The sequence below is a fragment of the Rhinopithecus roxellana genome, chromosome 1, assembly GCF_007565055.1.
Source record: "Rhinopithecus roxellana isolate Shanxi Qingling chromosome 1, ASM756505v1, whole genome shotgun sequence".
NCBI lineage: Eukaryota > Metazoa > Chordata > Mammalia > Primates > Cercopithecidae > Rhinopithecus > Rhinopithecus roxellana.
The window spans coordinates 166,036,773-166,056,902 of record NC_044549.1 but is presented as its reverse complement, the minus strand read 5'-3'; the positions used below and the strand labels follow the sequence as shown (position 1 = coordinate 166,056,902).

Here is a 20,130-nt window from a genome sequence, read left to right as displayed (position 1 = left end):
TCCAGAGTCTGCACTGTGTCCTGTTGGCTCCAAGGGGAAGGGACAGCCACACAGCACAGCTGCCCACTGTGCATAGATGCACCCATGTCCACTGGTATCTTACTTCTCTCACTGCTGAAGTTCTGGGCATTATTTACTAAATTTATGAACAAAGTACACTTTGTTATGAAAATTACAAATGAATTCAGAAGAAGAACTAAGGTGAGGAGGGGTGAACAGACTGAGAGGCAAATGCTTTATTGAGGAATAGATGTGGCCTTCCTGGAACCCTAGAGTACTAAAATGAAATTGGCCAATACATGTAAAATCTTCTGGATCCTAGAAGTATGCCTTGCAGTGAAAATGAAGGTTTTTAAATGGTTGAGTATTGCCAATGTATCAAGGTTACATAAAGTTAACATTTTAAAATCTTTATTTTGACATTTTATGATAGGCCATAAAATTGTCACAGTCTAACAGTTCATTGTCTTGTTTTTAAATGTATTTTTTTAAATCCTTTTCCAAAGCGATGCTTGAATTTCAAAATATTGGCCTTCTAACTAATGTTCTACTATTTTAGAGAAAACAATTTCTGGCACTTCAAAGGAAGGTTTTCTTGTATTAGCATTGTGTCATTGCTTCTAGGGGTTGTTATGAACAGTCTGAAATGCCAAGATCAAAAAATTAATAATTAAAATTAAATATAAAAATTAATAAAGTACTAATAGCTAAATGAGTTAAGAAATAAATTGATGTAAAGGGATATATGACTGGAAAGGTCACTTGAAGTAACTCATACACAAGAATAAGACAAATTAAATGTAGCCCTGAAAAATAACGAAAAATGTTTCTTTAATTCTTTTGCCCCTAATATGGTAATTTCGCTTTCATATTTCCCCATTGTTTGAGTCCTCTGACTTCTCTGCTCTTTCCGTTCTCTGTTTACCCCATCACATTGCTATCTTTTCTCTTCTTTCCTTCTGATTTCTTGTGACCATTTTATCTGCCAACCAGACTCCCTTCTACGCATATACTGTCATAATGTCTGAATTCGAGGAAAATATGTCTGTTTGTATAATTCTCCGTGCATAGAATATGGCACATTTATTATACAGAAAAGCAGAGCATCCACCTCAGCCCCAATGGCCTTTCCCTTGAGTTCTGCACTTCTGTGCTGGCAGGTCCCTGTTCTACCCCTACTGTCTATATTATCCTGGGGACTTGCTATGAGCCTGACGGAGACTCATTACAAGCATCATAGGGTTTTCTAACCCTTTACTCTTCTACACTTGACTGACACCATGGGGGGGTGTGTGTGTGTGTGTGTGTGTGTGTGTGCGCGCCCCAAAATTAAATTGAATTATTCTAGTGGTAAAGAACTAAGTCATCTGCTCCTGGGAAGTAAATGCTGGAATATCGAGTTGAGGGACAGATAAAATGATGAACACACACATCTCTCCTTCCCTTTTCCCAGTTTCATTCCACAGATATTTCCTCCAAAAAGCAGCACTTCCATTAAGTAACTGTCAGGCTGAGAGATATCCTGTGGCTTTACAATGCCAGGAGGAAAATTCTACATCTTCCAGTGTCACAGCATAAAACTCAACCCAGCCAAACTACAGGTCCTGCCTTTCACCAAATATGCTGAGCCTATTCAGAATTGAACTGAAATATTTAATTTTCACAATTCAAAAAGATGCTCGGGAGATACACCAAGTTGGGAGGCACAGAGAAATAAAACACCTATTTTACAGAAGAATTAAAGGCATTGAACATGCCCTAGCAGGGGTATGGCCCTATTCTACTAGTTGTCCAGTCCACCATTATGCTGGACCAAGCCCTGAAGTTTCTTATTGTGTCTGTTACTAATTTATTGCTTGTTATCTCTTAAGGTACTCTTCAATAAACAATGGAATCTCTTTAAATATTTCTCCTTTAAAGTGAGCACTATATTAAGCTTTCTTTGTACATGGATTGGAGGGACACTGTAGGAGGAAGAGGTTTCCTGCAATTTCTGGCATGGGCCACGAGTAGGCAGTATAGGTATAGGACTAACCATTAGAGCCTATCCCAACCATAGCCCATTCTCCCTCTGCAACCCTGCAGCCTCAGCCTAGTGATCATTTTCCTGCAACCCTCTCAAAACAGAAACCAGAGACCCTGTGTAGCCTGCACCCTCTGAAGGTCTCCTGCTTGTGCAGCTCCTGGACTCGCCCTCTCTTCTCCCCTCCCTGTGGCCCTTAAACTCTAAGAGCACCTACAGCAGCTGGACTTGCACTATGTGCCCACACCATAAATGCTGATGCCTTGCTCCCTCACCTGCACTTCAGAGGGTTGCTCCTAGCTTGCTGAGCAGCTCCAGAACAGCTGCAGCCTGGACCACCCAGCCAACTTCTCTGCTGTCTGTTGGGCTACTACACCTTTTCCAATGAAATCTGAACCCCTTCCAAGTTTGTCCTTCCTTGGTACTGTCACTCAACCCTAAAGTACCATGTAGTGGTCTTACATCTTATAGTTACTCTTTTATCATAATCATTCTTCATATTAAACTTCCCTGTTTAGCTCACTGCATCATTTCTATCTCCTAGTTGGATCCAGAATGCTATACTTCATTCTAAGGAGATGTGGGGCCAATGTGCCGACTGTTAGTGTTTAAAATAGACTATTTGTTTCATATGTCTTGATTCCTGAAGCCACTTGGGGGATTCTTCTTCTTTTTTAAAGAAGTATGGTGCTACATTATTGAATATGGCCACAAATAATGTGCACCTCCTTCCATGTGGAGATAAATATATTTCACACATTTAGGCTGGCCCTTTTGTGCTTCAACCAATAGAATATGGCAGAAGGGATGTCAAGTGACATCTAAGGCCAGCCCTGATTGGGCCTTGCAGCTCAGCTTTTACTTTCTTGGAATGTTACTCCACTACTGTCATGTAAATGAAAGGCCACCTGAAAAAGATCCAACGGACTCTAGCCAAGCATCAACAACAACTGCCTTATTAGTGAAGCCATCTTGGACTGTCCAGCCAAGCCAATAATTCAGCCAAATGCATCCACATGAGCTCAGGGGAACCAACAGAGGAATGACCAAGCAAACCTATATAAACCATTATGGTTTTAAGCAACTACATTTTGGGATGGATTGTTATGCATCCAATAGATAACTGAAATAGACATCTTACCATCATCAAACGATTCTAATTTCTTATTCAATAAATTAATTTGTGTTAAATATATAAGGAAACTTCTTTTGACCACACCCCTCCCACCCTCAGAAAAACATGTTAAAGTAAGACATCTTATCACTATGTATTTCCTCTTGCGTCTCTTTCCAATAGGAAATGGGAAATACTATGCATAATGACTAGGTATTAAATGTTCAAATGAGAAACTACATAACTTAAATAAACATGGAGAAGGAAATCCAGTGGTTATGACTCGCGTTTACTTGTAAAAGTAAAGACTCTAAAAGGTTTTTTAGGGTTTTTCATCATGAAGGGATATTGAATTTTATCAAATGCTTTGTCAGCATCAATTGAAATGATCATATAGTTGTCCTCCACACTGACTGATTTACATATCCTTGCATATCTGGGATAAATCCCACTCGATCATTTTAATATGTTGTTGGATTTGGTTTGCTAGTATTTTGTTGATTTTATTTAATTATTTAGAGACAGAGTCTCACTCTGTCACCCAAACTGGAGTGCAGTGGCGCGATCTCAGCTCCATCTCCTGGACTAAATTAATCCTCCTGCGTCAGCCTTCCAAGTAGCTGGGACTACATGTGCACACCACCATGCCTGGCTAATATTTTGCATTGTTAGTAGAGACAGGGTTTCATCATGTTGCTCAGGCTGGTCTTAAACTCCTACACTCAAGCAATATTGGCCTGCAGTTTTCTTTTAATTTTTTTTCTTTTTTTTGGAGGTGTCTTTGTCTGGTTTTTGTAACAGGGTAATACTGGCCTCACAGTGTAAGTTTGGGAGTATACCCTCTTCCTCCATTTTTTGCAATAGTGTGTATAGGATTGGTATTAGTTTTTCTTTAAATATCTGGTAGCATTCAGCAGTGAAGCCATTGGGTCCCAGGCTTTCCTTTACCAGGAGACTTTTCATTACAGCTTCTATCTTTTTACTTGTTATTGGTCTGTTCAGGTTTTGAGTTTCTTCATGGTTCCATCTTGGTAGGTTGCATGTGTCTACTAATTTACTCACTTCTAGATTTTCCAATTTATTGGCACATAGTTGTTCAAAGCAGCCACTAATGATTCTTTGAATGTCTGCAGTATCCATTGTAATGTCTCCTTTTTCATCCCTAATTTTATTTATTTGGGTCTTCTCCCTTTTTTTCTTCGTCTCTCTAAAGGTTTGTCAATTGTTTAACTTTTCCAAGAAACAACTTTTCATTTTGTTGATCTTCTGTATTGTTTTCTTCATTTTACCTCTGCTGTTTATTATTTCTTTTCCTCTACTAATTCTGGGTTTGGTTTGCTTTTGCTTTTCTAGTTCTCTCAGATGCATTATTAGGCTATTTATTTGAAGTTTTTCTTCTTTTTGGTTTAGGCACTTATAGCTACAAACTTTCTCCTCTTAGTACTACTTTCACTGTATCCCATAGGTTTTCGTATGTTGTGTTTCCATTATCTGTTTCAAAAATTTTTTCAATTTACTTCTTATTTCTTCATTGACTCACTGGTCACTCAGGAGCATACTGGTTAATTTCTATGCATTTGTATAGTATCCAATATTCCTCTTGTCACTGATTTCTAGTTTTATTCTATTATGGTCAGAGAAGATGCTTGATATTATTTCAACTTTTTTTTTTAATGCTTTAAGACTTGTTTTGTGACCTAACATGTGGTTTATCCTTGAGAATAATTCATGTGCTGAGAAGAATGTATATTCTGTAGCCATTGGATGAGATATTCTGTAAATATCCATTAGGTCCATTTGGTCTACAGTGCAGATTAAGTCCAATGATCCTTCATTGATTTTTTGTCTGGGAGATCTGTCCAATGCTATGGTTATTGAAGTCTCCAGTTATTATTGTTGATATGGTTTGGCTGTGCCCCACCCAAAATCTGAATTGTAATCCCTATAATCCCCACATGTCAAGGGAGAGACCAAGTGGAGGTCATTGAATCATGGGGACGCTTTCCCCCAAGCTGTTCTCATGATAGTGCGTTCTCATGAGATTGGTTTTGTGTTTGATAGTTCCTCCTGCATTCATTCTCCTTCCCATTGCCTTGTAAAGAAGGAGACTTGCTTCCCCTTTGTCTTCCACCACGTTTGTAAGTTTCCTGAGGGCTCCCCAGCCATGCCGAACTGTAAATCAATGAAATCTCTTTCTTTTTTTTTTTTTTTAGCATGATATTTACCTTTAATACTAATAGTTACCTCAAACAAAAAAGTTCACATTTTTTACAAGTATTTATGGATGCTTTATATGCAGACAGTATAACAGAAACAGAACCAATTGGAAAGACTGAAAACTCCAAATGAGACATTTACCACAAAGTAGGAATTGTTTAACCTTCTTATAATGTACATACTAACAGGTATAATGAATTCAAAAATTCCATCTTTGTTCATCTCTAATCTCCAGGGAGCCTGGATGATATCAAAGATGAATGCCCCACAGTTACCTTGACATAAAAGAATTTATCACTTCCTATAACAAGCAATTAGATTGAAGGACTTGTCTTTTCTTTATTTGTATTTTAGCTAATTGACTAATAACCTTATATTAATAAATATCAACATTACTAAAACAAGACAAATCTGTAATATAAACTAACAAGTTTCCATAATCATGACATCAAAGTTTATAGACTAGAGAACACAAAGACTTCCTAAATTAAAGTTATGGGACCATTTTTGGTAATTATGACTCTGTCATGAAAACAGAAAATATCACACTAGATCCTTCACCGCTTTAGAAGACAATATTACAACACTTAGATTACACTATAGACGTCTAGATGTAAGGGGAGAAAAAAGGAAAAGAGAAGGGGAAGACAGATACATAACAAAGTAGGAAAGAAGACTAAATTGTGAGGTACCAACCAATTACCAAAGCTCAGAATGGTGAAAGAGAAAACTCTACAATGCTGGTAATATCATCAAGGATGGTTCCATAACCTAATAGAATTTGAGAAGCCTTGTTTTGATAGATAAGTAGCCAAACACTAAGTTAGAAGCAAAACCAAAAAGAAAGGTGAAGGGGCCTCAGGAGTGAGGTGAATAATATACATGAAAGTTATGAAAACATCTTTTTTTATTATTATTATACATTAAGTTCTAGGGGACATGTGCATAATGTGCAGGTTTGTTACATATGTATACTTGTGCCATGTTGGTGTGCTGTACCCATCAACTCGCCAGCACCCATCAATTCATCATTTATATGAGGTATAACTCCCAATGCAATCCCTCCCTCCTCCCCCCTCTCCATGATAGGCCGCAGTGTGTGATGTTCCCCTTCCCGAGTCCAAGTGATCTCATTGTTCAGTTCCCACCTATGAGTGAGAACATGCAGTGTTTGGTTTTCTCTTCTTGTGATAGTTTGCTAAGAATGATGGTTTCCAGCTGCATCCATGTCCCTACAAAGAACACAAACACATCCTTTTTTATGGCTGCATAATATTCCATGGTGTATATGTGCCACATTTTCTTAATCCAGTCTGTCACAGATGGACATTTGGGTTGATTCCAAGTCTTTGCTATTGTGAATAGTGCTGCAATAAACATACGTGTGCATGTGTCTTTATAGCAGCATGATTTATAATCCTTTGGGTATATACCCAGTAGTGGGATGGCTGGGTCATATGGTACATCTAGTTCTAGACCCTTGAGGAATCGCCATACTGTTTTCCATAATGGTTGAACTAGTTTACAATCCCACCAACAGTGTAAAAGTGTTCCTATTTCTCCACATCCTCTCCAGCACCTGTTGTTGCCTGACTTTTTAATGATTGCCATTCTAACTGGTGTGAGATGGTATCTCATTGTGGTTTTGATTTGCATTTCTCTGATGGCCAGTGATGATGAGCATTTTTTCATGTGTCTGTTGGCTGTATGAATGCCTTCTTTTGAGAAATGTCTGTTCATGTCCTTTGCCCACTTTTTGATGGGGTTGTTTGTTTTTTTCTTGTATATTTGTTTGAGTTCTTTGTAGATTCTGGATATTAGCCCTTTGTCAGATGAGTAGACTGCAAAAATTTTCTCCCATTCTGTAGGTTGCCTGTTCACTCTGATGGTAGTTTCTTTTGCTGTGCAGAAGCTCTTTAGTTTAATCATATCCCATTTGTCAATTTTGGCTTTTGCTGCCATTGCCTTTGGTGTTTTAGACATGAAGTCCTTGCCCATGCCTATGTCCTGAATGGTACTACCTAGATTTTCTCCTCTGGTTTTTATGGTATTAGGTCTAACATTTAAGTCTCTAATCCATCTTGAATTAATTTTCGTATAAGGAGTAAGGAAAGGATCCAGTTTCAGCTTTCTACTTATGGCTAGCCAATTTTCCCAGCACCATTTATTAAATAGGGAATCCTTTCCCCATTTCTTGTTTCTCTCAGGTTTGTCAAAGATCAGATGGCTGTAGTTGTGTGGTATTATTTCTGAGGACTCTGTTCTGTTCCTTTGGTCTATATCTCTGTTTTGGTACCAGTACCATGCTGTTTTGGTTACTGTAGCCTTGTAGTATAGTTTGAAGTCAGGTAGTGTGATGCCTCCAGCTTTGTTCTTTTGACTTAGGATTGTCTTGGCAATGCGGGCTCTTTTTTGGTTCCATATGAACTTTAAAGTAGTTTTTTCCAGTTCTGTGAAGAAACTCATTGGTAGCTTGATGGGGATGGCATTGAATCTATAAATAACCTTTGGCAGTATGGCCATTTTCACGATATTGATTCTTCCTATCCATGAGCATGGTATGTTCTTCCATTTGTTTGTGTCCTCTTTGATTTCACTGAGCAGTGGTTTGTAGTTCTCCTTGAAGAGGTCCTTGACATCCCTTGTAAGTTGGATTCCTAGGTATTTTATTCTCTTTGAAGCAATTGTGAATGGAAGTTCATTCATGATTTGGCTCTCTGTCTGTCTGTTACTGGTGTATAAGAATGCTTGTGATTTTTGCACATTAATTTTGTATCCTGAGACTTGGCTGAAGTTGCTTATCACCTTAAGGAGATTCTGGGCTGAGACAATGGGGTTTTCTAAATATACAATCATGTCATCTGCAAACAGGGACAATTTGACTTCTTCTTTTCCTAACTGAATACCCTTGATTTCTTTCTCTTGCCTGATTGCCCTAGCCAGAACTTCCAACACTATGTTGAATAGGAGTGGTGAGAGAGGACATCCCTGTCTTGTGCCAGTTTTCAAAGGGAATTTTTCCAGTTTTTGCCCATTCAGTATGATATTAGCTGTGGGTCTGTCATAAATAGCTCTTATTATTTTGAGGTACGTTCCACCAACACCGAATTTATTGAGCGTTTTTAGCATGAAGGGCTGTTGAATTTTGTCAAAAGCCTTTTCTGCATCTATTGAGATAATCATGTGGTTCTTGTCTTTGGTTCTGTTTATATGCTGGATTACGTTTACTGATTTGCGAATGTTGAACCAGCCTTGCATCCCAGGGATGAAGCACACTTGATCATGGTGGATAAGCTTTTGGATGTGCTGCTGAATCCGGTTTGCCAGTATTTTATTGAGGATTTTTGCATCGATGTTCATCAGGGATATTGGTCTAAAATTCTCTTTTTTTGTTGTGTCTCTGCCAGGCTTTGGTATCAGGATGATGTTGGCCTCATAAAATGAGTTAGGGAGGATTCCCTCTTTTTCATTGATTGGAATAGTTTCAGAAGGAATGGTACCAGCTCCTCCTTGTACCTCTGGTAGAATTCAGCTGTGAATCCATCTGGTCCTGGACTTTTTTTGGTGGGTAGGCTATTGATTGTTGCCTCAATTTCAGAGCCTGCTATTGGTTTATTCAGGGATTCAACTTCTTCCTGGTTTAGTCTTGGGAGAGTGTAAGTGTCCAGGAAATTATCCATTTCTTCTAGATTTTCTAGTTGATTTGCATAGAGGTGTTTATAGTATTCTTTGATGGTAGTTTGTATTTCTGTGGGGTCGGTGGTGATATCCCCTTTATCATTTTTTATTGCGTCTATTTGATACCTCTCTTTTTTCTTCTTTATTAGTCTTGCTAGCGGTCTGTCAATTTTGTTGATCTTTTCAAAAAACCAACTCCTGGATTCATTGATTTTTTGGAGGGTTTTTTGTGTCTCTATCTCCTTCAGTTCTGCTCTGATCTTAGTCATTTCTTGCCTTCTGCTAGCTTTTGAATGTGTTTGCTCTTGCTTCTCCAGTTCTTTTAATTGTGATGTTAGAGTGTCAATTTTAGATCTTTCCTGCTTTCTCTTGTGGGCATTTAGTGCTATAAATTTCCCTCTACACACTGCTTTAAATGTGTCCCAGAGATTCTGGTATGTTGTATCTTTGTTCTCATTGGTTTCAAAGAACATCTTTATTTCTGCCTTCATTTCGTTATGTACCCAGTAGTCATTCAGGAGCAGGTTGTTCAGTTTCCATGTAGTTGAGCGGTTTTGAGTGAGTTTCTTAGTCCTGAGTTCTAGTTTGATTGCACTGTGGTCTGAGAGACAGTTTGTTATAATTTCTGTTCTTTTACATTTGCTGAGGAGTGCTTTACTTCCAATTATGTGGTCAATTTTGGAATAAGTGCGATGTGGTGCTGAGAAGAATGTCTATTCTGTTGATTTGGGGTGGAGAGTTCTATAGATGTCTATTAGGTCTGCTTGCTGCAGAGATGAGTTCAATTCCTGGATATCCTTGTTAACTTTCTGTCTCGTTGATCTGTCTAATGTTGACAGTGGAGTGTTGAAGTCTCCCATTATTATTGTATGGGAGTCTAAGTCTCTTTGTAAGTCTCTAAGGACTTGCTTTATGAATCTGGGTGCTCCTGTATTGGGTGCATATATATTTAGGAGAGTTAGCTCTTCCTGTTGAATTGATCCCTTTACCGTTATGGAATGGCCTTCTTTGTCTCTTTTGATCTTTGATGGTTTAAAGTCTGTTTTATCAGAGACTAGGATTGCAACCCCTGCGTTTTTTTGTTCTCCATTTGCTTGGTAGATCTTCCTCCATCCCTTTATTTTGAGCCTATGTATGTCTCTGCATGTGAGATGGGTCTCCTGAATACAGCAGACTGATGGGTCTTGACTCTTTATCCAGTTTGCCAGTCTGTGTCTTTTAATTGGAGCATTTAGTCCATTTACATTTAAGGTTAATATTGTTATGTGTGAACTTGATCCTGCCATTATGATATTAACTGGTTATTTTGCTTGTTAGTTGATGCAGTTTCTTCCTAGCCTCGATGGTCTTTACATTTTGGCATGTTTTTGCAATGGCTGGTTCCTTTCCATGTTTAGGGCTTCCTCCAGGGTCTCTTGTAAAGCAGGCCTGGTGGTGACAAAATCTCTAAGCATTTGCTTATCTGTAAAGGATTTTATTTCTCCTTCACTTATGAAACTTAGTTTGGCTGGATATGAAATTCTGGGTTGAAAATTCTTTTCTTTAAGAACGTTGAATATTGGCCCCCACTCTCTTCTGGCTTGTAGAGTTTCTGCTGAGAGGTCTGCTGTTAGTCTGATGGGCTTCCCTTTGTGGGTAACCCGACCTTTCTCTCTGGCTGCCCTTAAGATTTTTTCCTTCATTTCAACTTTGGTGAATCTGGCAATTATGTGTCTTGGAGTTGCTCTTCTCGAGGAGTATCTTTGTGGTGTTCTCTGTATTTCCTGAATTTGAATGTTGGCCTGCCCTACTAGGTTGGGGAAGTTCTCCTGGATGATATCCTGAAGAGTGTTTTCCAACTTGGTTCCATTTTCCCCCTCACTTTCAGGCACCCCAATCAGACGTATATTTGGTCTTTTTACATAATCCCATACTTCTTGCAGGGTTTGTTCATTTCTTTTTCTTCTTTTTTCTTTTGGTTTCTCTTCTCGCTTCATTTCATTCATTTGATCCTCAATCGCTGATACTCTTTCTTCCAGTTGATCAAGTCGGTTACTGAAGCTTGTGGATTTGCCATGTATTTCTCGTGTCATGGTTTTCATCTCTGTCATTTCATTTATCACCTTCTCTGCATTAATTATTCTAGCTATCAATTCTTCCACTCTTTTTTCAAGATTTTTAGTTTCTTTGTGCTGGGTACGTAATTCCTCCTTTAGCTCTGAGAAGTTTGATGGACTGAAGCCTTCTTCTCTCATCTCGTCAAAGTCATTCTCTGACCAGCTTTGATCCGTTGCTGGTGATGAGCTGCACTCCTTTGCAGGGGGAGATGCACTCTTATTTTTTGAATTTCCAGCTTTTCTGCCCTGCTTCTTCTTCTTCTGCCCTGCATCTTTGTGGTTTTATCTGCCTCTGGTCTTTGGTGATGGTGACATACTGATGGTGTTTTGGTATAGGTGTTCTTCCTGTTTGATAGTTTTCCTTCTGATAGTCAGGACCCTCAGCCATAGGTCCGTTGGAGATTGCTTGAGGTCCACTCCAGACCCTGTTTGCCTGGGTATCAGCAGCAGAGGTTGCAGAAGATAGAATATTGCTGAACAGCGAGTGAACCTGTCTGATTCTTACTTTGGAAGCTTCCTCTCAGGGGTGTACTCCACCCTGTGAGGTGTGGGGTGTCAGACTGCCCCTAGTGGGGGATGTCTCCCAGTTAGGCTACTCAGGGGTCAGGGACCCACTTGAGCAGGCAGTCTGTCCGTTCTCAGATCTCAACCTCCATGTTGGGAGATCCACTGCTCTCTTCAAAGCTGTCAGACAGAGTCATTCGGGTCTGCACAGGCCTCTGCTGCTTCCCCTGTTGTTTTTTTAGCTGTGCCCTGTCCCCAGAGGTGGAGTCTATAGAGACAGGCAGGTTTCCTTGAGCTGCTGTGAGCTCCCCCCAGTTCGAGCTTCCCAGCGGCTTTGTTTACCTACTTAAGCCTCAGCAATGGCGGGCGCCCCTCCCCCAGCCTCGCTGCTGGCTTGCAGTTAGATCGCAGACTGCTGTGCTAGCAATGAGGGAGGCTCCCTGGCCGTGGGAACCTCCTGGCCAGGTGTGGGTATAATCTCCTGGTGTGCCCGTTTGCTTAAAGCGCAGTATTGGGGGGGAATTACCCAATTTTCCAGGTGTTGTGTGTCTCAGTTCCCCTGGCTAGGAAAAGGGATTCCCTTCCCCCTTGCGCTTCCCAGGGGAGGCAATGCCTCACCCTGCTTCAGCTCTCGCTGGTCGGGCTGCAGTAGCTGACCAGCACCGATTGTCCGGCACTCCCCAGTGAGATGACCCCAGTACCTCAGTTGAAAATGCAGAAATCACTGGTCTTCTGTGTCGCTCACGCCGGGAGTTGGAGACTGGAGCTGTTCCTATTCGGCCATCTAAAACCTCTTTCCTTTATAAATTACCCAGTGTCTGGTAGTTCTTCATAGCAAGTGAAAACAGACTAATATATTGTTGTCCATCTCTCTTTCTTTCACTCTAATAATATTTCTTTTATATATCTGGGTGTTCCAGTATTGGGTGCATATATATTTACAATTGTTATATTCTCTTGCTGAATTGACTCCTTTATCATTATATAATGACTTTCTTTGTCTCTTCTTATAGTTTTTGTCTTTAAATATATATTTTTCTGATATAAGTATAGCTACGTCTGCTCTTTTTTGGTTTCCATTGGCATGGAATATCTTTTTCCTTCTCTTTATTTTCAGTCTATGTGTCTTTAGAGGTGAGATGCATTTTTAATAGGCAACAGATCATTGTGTCTTATTTTTTTGTCCACTCTGCCACTCTGTCTTTTGATTGGAGAGTTTAGTCCATTTACTTTCAATGTTATTATTGATAAGTAAGAACTTATTCCTGCCATTTTGTCATTTATGTTTTCTGGTTGTTTTGTGGTATTCTCTTCCATTCTTCTTTCCTGTCTTCCTTTTGGTGAAGGTTATTTTCTCTTATGGTATGATTTAATTTATTACTTTTTACTTTTTGCATATCTGTTGTATGTTTTTTGAGGTTACCATGAAACTTGCAAATACTATGTTGTAACCCATTGTTTTAAACTGATGATACTGATTGCATAAACAAACAAGCAAAGAGAAAACATAAAAACTCTACACTTTGATTTTGTCCCCCCACTTTTAACTTTTTATTATTTCTCTTTATATCTTATTGTGCTATGTCTTGAAAAGTTGTTGTAGTTATTATTTTTTATTGATTCATCTTTTTGTCTTACTTAAGAGTAGTGTATATACCACAGTTACAGTGTTATAATACTCTTTGTTTTTCTGTGTATTTACTATTACCAGTGAATTTCGTATGTTCAGGTGATTTCTCATTCCTCATTAATGCCCTTTCATTTCGGATTGAAGAACCCCCTTTAGCATTTCTCGTAGGACAGGTCTGACGTTGATGAAATCCCTTAGCTTTTGTTTGTCTGGAAAAGTCTTTATTTCTCCTTCATGTTTGAAAGATATTTTCACCAGATATACTATTCTGGGGTAAATTTTTTTCCTTTAGCACTTTCAATATGTCATGCCACTGTCTTCTGGCCTGTAAGGGTTCCACTGAAAAGTCTGCTGCCAGATGTACTGAACTCCACTGCATGTTATTTGTTTCTTTTCTCTTGCTGCTAGTGAGATCCTTTCTTCGTCCCTGACCTTTGGGAGTCTGATTATTGAATACCTTGAGGTAGTCTTCTTTAGGTTAAATCTGCCTAGTGTTCTATAACCTCCTATATATGCACAATATAATCTATACATTTAAACGAGTTCTATCCTCTCAAACTTTAGACTAACAGGAAATGACAATCACTATTATCTAGTGAGTGCTTACCACATGCCAGCCAGGCACTGTTCCCAGCACCAGACATGTAGCACCTCATTTAATCTCACAACAATCCTAGGACATGGGCACTATTATTATTCCCAGGTTGCAGATGAGGAAACTAAGGCACAGAAAAATTCAATCATTTAAAACTCTCAATAGCAGATCTAGAATTTAAACCCAGGCCATCTGATTCCAGAGCTTGTGCTCTTAATAATGACCTTATTCTGTCAATACTATGGTCTGTTTCCAATTATGCTTTTTTTTTTTTTTTTTTTTGAAAATCCTTTGAGATGGTCTTATTCCAAGTATGCTTATTTTTGAAAATCCCTGCCCAAATCTCATATTGTTATCCCCAGTGTTGAAGGTGGGGCCTAGTAGAAAGTGGTTGGATCATGGGGGCGGATTTCTCCTGAATGGTTTAATACCATCCCCTTAGTGCTGTTGTTCTGACAGTGAGTGGGTTCTCACGAGATCTGGTTGTTTAAAAGTGCGTGGCACTTCCTCACTTCCTCTCTCCTGCTCCTGCTCTGGCCATGTGATGTGCCTGTTCCCCCTTCACCTTCCACCGTGAATGTAAGTTTCCTGGGGCCTCCCCAGAAGACAAGAAGATACCAGCATCATGCTTCCTGTGCAGCCTGCAGAACCATGAGCCAGGTAAACCTCTTTTCTTTATAAATTACCCAGTCTCAGGTATTTCTTTATAGCAATCCAAGAATGACCTAATACATCTCTTTTTTGAAATTTCTCTCAGAGCCACTTTATTGGTCACTGAAGAATACATATTTCTATAATATATAATCTTTCCACATTTTATTTTGTTAAAATGTTAACATCCTACTTGATCTCATTTACTCACTGTTCTAGTAATCATGTAATATATAAAGATAAAATAGCAAAGAGAAAAAAATAAAATAAAATAGACCCTGCCATCAAGGTACTTACTATCTCAAATGAAAAGCTTTCAGGCTTTATTAGGGTAAAAATCAGAACAGTTCAAAGATATATTAGAACCCAATAAAAATATACACTAATTTTTATCATATTAATATGAAAAAAGACTTGTTTCCACTTCAATGATTCAAAGTATTTCTTAAGATTCTGCTAGTCGACTCCTCTAGGTCCTGGGGAAACAGTGGTGAACAAAGGAGACACAAGTCCTATGCTCATGGAGCTTGTGTGTAGTGGAGAGACACACTATAAGCCAATTCAAGTACAATATAAGGTCACATAGAGGCAAGGGCTATGAAAACATAAAGCAGGAGACAGGGATAGAATCTGAAGAGAGGTTGCTGTTTGGGGCAAGTGACCATGGAAATCCTCTCTACATAAGTGGCATTTAAGCAAAGAGCAGAATGAAGTAAAGAAGTAAGTTCTGCAGCTGTCTCTGAAGGAACAGCATTCCAAGGAGGAGCATTTTGGAGATCTGAAGGAACAGCAAGAGGGGAAAGGATTGGGAATTAAAAGTGTGTTACAACAAAAAGAAACAATTTTCTTTGTAATATGTTATTTCCAGTAATGTTTATAATCATGCAAGTACTGGATCATTCACATAGCAAATATTACTTGTGAGTTTTAAAGTACCAGACTTAGGACTGCTGGGGATCGTAATGAACAAAATCATCATTGCTTATCACAAAATCAACAAAAAGTCAATTGTGTGAAGGAAAAGTACACGGAGTATGTAGATCAGAGGAAATACACCTTGTCTAAGGGGGTTCAGCTGAAGGCAGGTAAGAATTAACCAGATGACAAGTGGAAAAGAGTATTCCAGGCAAAGGGAGCTGCATGTGCAAAGGTCCTGTGGCCAGAGGGAGCCCAGATGAAGCAGCTAGGAATTGTTAAAGTTTGGTTTGTGGTAAAGGGAAGAACTTGGCAGAGGCCAGAGAATGCAAGGTTGTCTACTTGTGGCCATAGTGAGGGCTTGATCTTTGCATGAGCAGCTGGAAGTCACTTAAGTGTTTTAAGTCACTTAAAACTCTCAAAATTTTGAGTGTATTATAGCTTTCTTAAGAATTCTATCAACTTTATGTATCAAAAAATAAAAACATTTTTTTTTAATTTAAGAAGTGCAGTTAGTAGACATGCTTCACTTTGTCTCTACTTAACCAGGTTTACCTACAGGTTTATTTTGATGCATCCAATTTAAACTTCATGAACTTCTCTTCTAATTATCTAGTGTCATAATATGAATGAGATTATACTAAGCAGTAGAGTAATAATTCCCATTCCAGGAATAGTTGAAGTTTTCCATTTTTATTGGAAAACTTTTATTGTATTTTATACATCATACTAGCTTCATAAATCCCATATATGTTCTGTGAAGAACTAGCTGAAAATGCTTCCCAGAGCCTCAATCTCTATACTGTTCTCAGAAAATGAAGTTGAAGATGGTGTGTAATTTTCTTCTCTGGAATTGGAGGAAGCCATAGAGATAAAAAATGGAAACAAGTAGCATATTTGGAGATTTTTTTTCCCTTGAGAAGGATAACAAAGACCTGCCTAATAATGAATCACATCAGATCAATGAAAAGAACCTTTACTGACCTTCTGTTCTAGTACAATTGGTCCAGCAATGTGCCTACAAACCCTTTATCTACCAGCTGAATACAGAATAAAGAATGCTCTGATGTACTTCCTACAAGAGTTGACAAAGAGACCTTTCTTCCTTTCAATAAGTTAATATCTGAGGAAGCAAAAGCAAATGGAAAGGGCAAAATGACACGGGGACATCAAACTCTGGGGACCCCGCAGGGAAGGGAAAGGGGTGCCTAGGCATCTCTATGGCATCCAAATGTCCACATCCCAGGTCCACGTTTATAGGCTCAGACAAGCTCAGAAAACTTACATGAAAATAAGAATTACAGAATTACAAAAAACTTCTAGAATGTCTGGACCCTAGCCAGACTCCCACTCACATTTCCAGTACAAGTCTACGGCATCACACCTCAAGCAATGCCCCTCCAGCTCTCTGCCTGGAGTGCCCCTAGCCCATGCCCTGGCATGCCATAAGCACCTGGGCATAAGCTCCCCAGAGCAGCCCTCAGTCAGATGCTGAGGGCTCCCCCTCGTGATTGGAAAAATAATACTCCAACCTCCATCTGACGCACAGGGCAATTCTAAAACATCCTGTACACCAAGTTAGTCCAACCCCAGGCCCAAGGACTGCATGTGGCCCAACACAAACGCATAAATCTTTCTTAAAACATTTGAGTTTTTTTCAATTTTTAAAAGCTCATAAAAGCTATCTTTAGTGTCAGTGTATTTTGCATGTGGTCCAAGACAATTTTTCCTCTTCCAATGTGGCCCAGAGAAGCCAAAAGATTGGACACCCCTGCTCTATACTATATCCCAGATAATACTCTATGAACCTAATTATTAATGTTCACTGTACTGGCTGCTTTCCCTCCAAATCTCACTTCACCGCTCTCCTAATAGTGTTTCCTGGGAGCTCCTCCCAAATCAACTATTTCACTCAAATTCTTGTCTCAGATTCTGCTTTTGGAGAATCCCAAACTAAGAAAGAAACACAATATGATGTAGGACTGAGTTCTTTTAACTCCATACTCAGCTAAGGACATCAAAAACTAGCAAGAAAGATGGTTTGTGAACCCAAATTCATAGTAAAACCCATCAGACAGGGGGCATTTCTAATAACTTGGAGAGATGAGAGAAGGGAGTAGAAAGAAATTTTTTAAGCAATTTAAAAGAATAGGTTGACAGAAAGATAAATGGTGGTAAGATATACTATACATGTTATTAAAACAATTATAGTACACATACATGAAATAATAGCTTATCTATATGAGTAGGTTCAGCTTACAAACTCTTCAGTTAATTTAAAAATTAAATGAAAATGTGAAGCCATGTTTGGGCTAATACAGCAAAAAAGTTGTCATGTTTTGGATTTCTTCCTACATATTCTATGGATTCTCTCTATTTCTCTCACACGCACACGCACACACACACACACACACACAGTTGATACTATCATATAAGCAATTCTAAACTTAATTCAAAGTCTCAGGAATAAAAATATGCTTTCACCAAGTATGACCAGCAGAAATTTAAGTTTGTGTGTTAATTGTTCTGCAATTTGACTGACAATCAAATCTGTTCAGAAATATATGATTACTTGACACTTTTATGATCAAATTTTTATTGTTTATAAAAACAGTACACAGTGAAACAAAAGAAAATTATTCTTCTGTCAGCAAGTAACGAGTAGGTCAGCCTTACTGTTAAGAGGTTAAGTAGAAATCATATAAGCTTGCAGCTTACAATGTACATATTAGCCTGCCACAGTTTCTTTGCATCTTCTCATGAAACCAGTTTCAAGAATAAAGATGTAAAACATTTCCAACAAGATAAATGAAAAGTCACTCTCTTAAAACATTATTCTGAACACTTTTACATGAAAGGACTTTGTAAAATTAGGCTGTTATTTTTAGACAATTTCTACTCTTCCTCAAGAAGAGTCGTGTTTAATTCCATCCCCAGGACACAATTGTACAGCTATAGGCTAGATTTTTAATAAATGATTGTGTCTTGATTGCTTGACCTGTTGAATCAGATTCCAGAATATTTCCCTGAAATCTGCTTTTCTACTCACTACCATAACTGTTTGCTAATTTCAACAGATTCAGACAAATGACATGTGATCAGCAAAAGAAGATTCTTACTTCATAATAATCAGTGGCTTGCAAAGGAACCTCAAAGTATGCCAAAGAATTTAAAAGTGTCTCCATTTATCAAAAAATAAACACTCATTTATCCAAGAAGCAACTTACTTTGTAAACATATGTCTAAGTATACATGTCATTATTTATTCATTCATGCAGTAAAGTTAATCGGTGCCTATTATTTGCCAGATACTAGGATAAGTATTAGGGTACAAAAATCCTTGCCCTGCACTTGAATGTTTATAGGTAGAAAAGAGAAAAAGAGTCATACATACAAGTGAGTACAATAAAATGTTCCAAATATCATGTTGGGTAGCATATCTGTTACTTCATTCTCAGTTTCATTCAACTATTGCACACCTACTATATACCAAGGATCATTTCAATTTACAATTTATAAAAGTAATCCCCATGAAGGGCAGTGATACCTTAGAAGAAAGATTATTTTTGTGGTGGTTGTTTTAAGCATACATAATGATCCACAATTCTAGTAATGTGTGTTACCTAGATAATTGAAAAAAAACTTATAAAATAAGCTTTCTTTCCTGAAATCCTCTTTCCTTTGCAAGTCAATAATAGAAATGAAAGCCCAAATCAGTTAAGTATGATGTTTGAGAGCCATAAAATAATTGTCCTTACCAAGAATACAGGATTGTTCCAACAACAGACGTGAGTTTACTGTTTTCTTGTTTTTGCTTTGCCAGGCCAAAATCAGCTACAATTCAGAAAACAATATAATATGTTATTATATTTTCCCAGAGTGAGCATTGTTCCTTAGCATTTGACAATCTACACAATAACTACTACACTTCATAACCAAAGGCTTTTCTTTTCTTACCCTCTGTCAAAATGCCCAATGTGCCAATCTTCCATGTCATTCCCAGTCTTAATTAGTGGCATACATACACTATGTCATTTTGCTATATATTTTGATATAATGAGGTTTATCACTTAAAAAACCATAAAATAAGTTTTGCTGACTGAAACATAGGACAAAGTACTTATTGAAACTGTGATTCCATTTTTTAGGTTATCCTTTATAATTTTTAAATAAACAGAATGAATCTAACATTTGGCATACAGCAGTCATGACCTCGTCGGCTAAAAGAAAAGATACACCCGAATAAATACCATGAAGGCCTGAAAACCTAAAATTAACTGGCATCAGCGTGTACCAATCACAGTACAAGTATGTTCAAAATAATCTCAAAATATTTATATATCAACAAAATATTCTGATTTTTATCACAGAACACCAAATATCTATATTTAATATTAGCACAACCTTGTACTTTTCATAATATCTTCAGGTACTTGTCTTTTTTTCCTTTTTCTTTTTGAGACAGAGTCTCGCTCTGTCGCCCAGGCTGGAATACAGTGGTACGATCTTGGCTCACTGCAACCTCTACCCCCCAGGTTCAAGTGATTCTCGTGCCTCAGCCTCCCAAGTAGCTGGGATTACAGGCACATGCCACCATGCCTGGCTAATTTTTGTAGCTTTAGTAGAGATGGGGTTTCACCACGTTAGCCAGGCTGGTCTTGAACTCTTGACCTTATAATCCACCTGCCTTGGCCTCCAAAGTTCTGG

The 20,130-nt window shown here is 38.4% G+C and overlaps 1 protein-coding gene across 1 annotated transcript in view; it reads right to left on the bottom strand.

The window, feature by feature from the left end:
• Nucleotides 1-20,130, bottom strand: part of NEK10 (NIMA related kinase 10) — a 280,588-nt gene that overhangs the window by 141,441 nt on the left and 119,017 nt on the right. Inside the window, exon 23 of the mRNA XM_030933079.1 lies at nucleotides 19,182-19,257. Coding sequence (XP_030788939.1) covers nucleotides 19,182-19,257 — 76 coding nt within the window. The remainder of the gene's footprint in view (nucleotides 1-19,181; nucleotides 19,258-20,130) is intronic.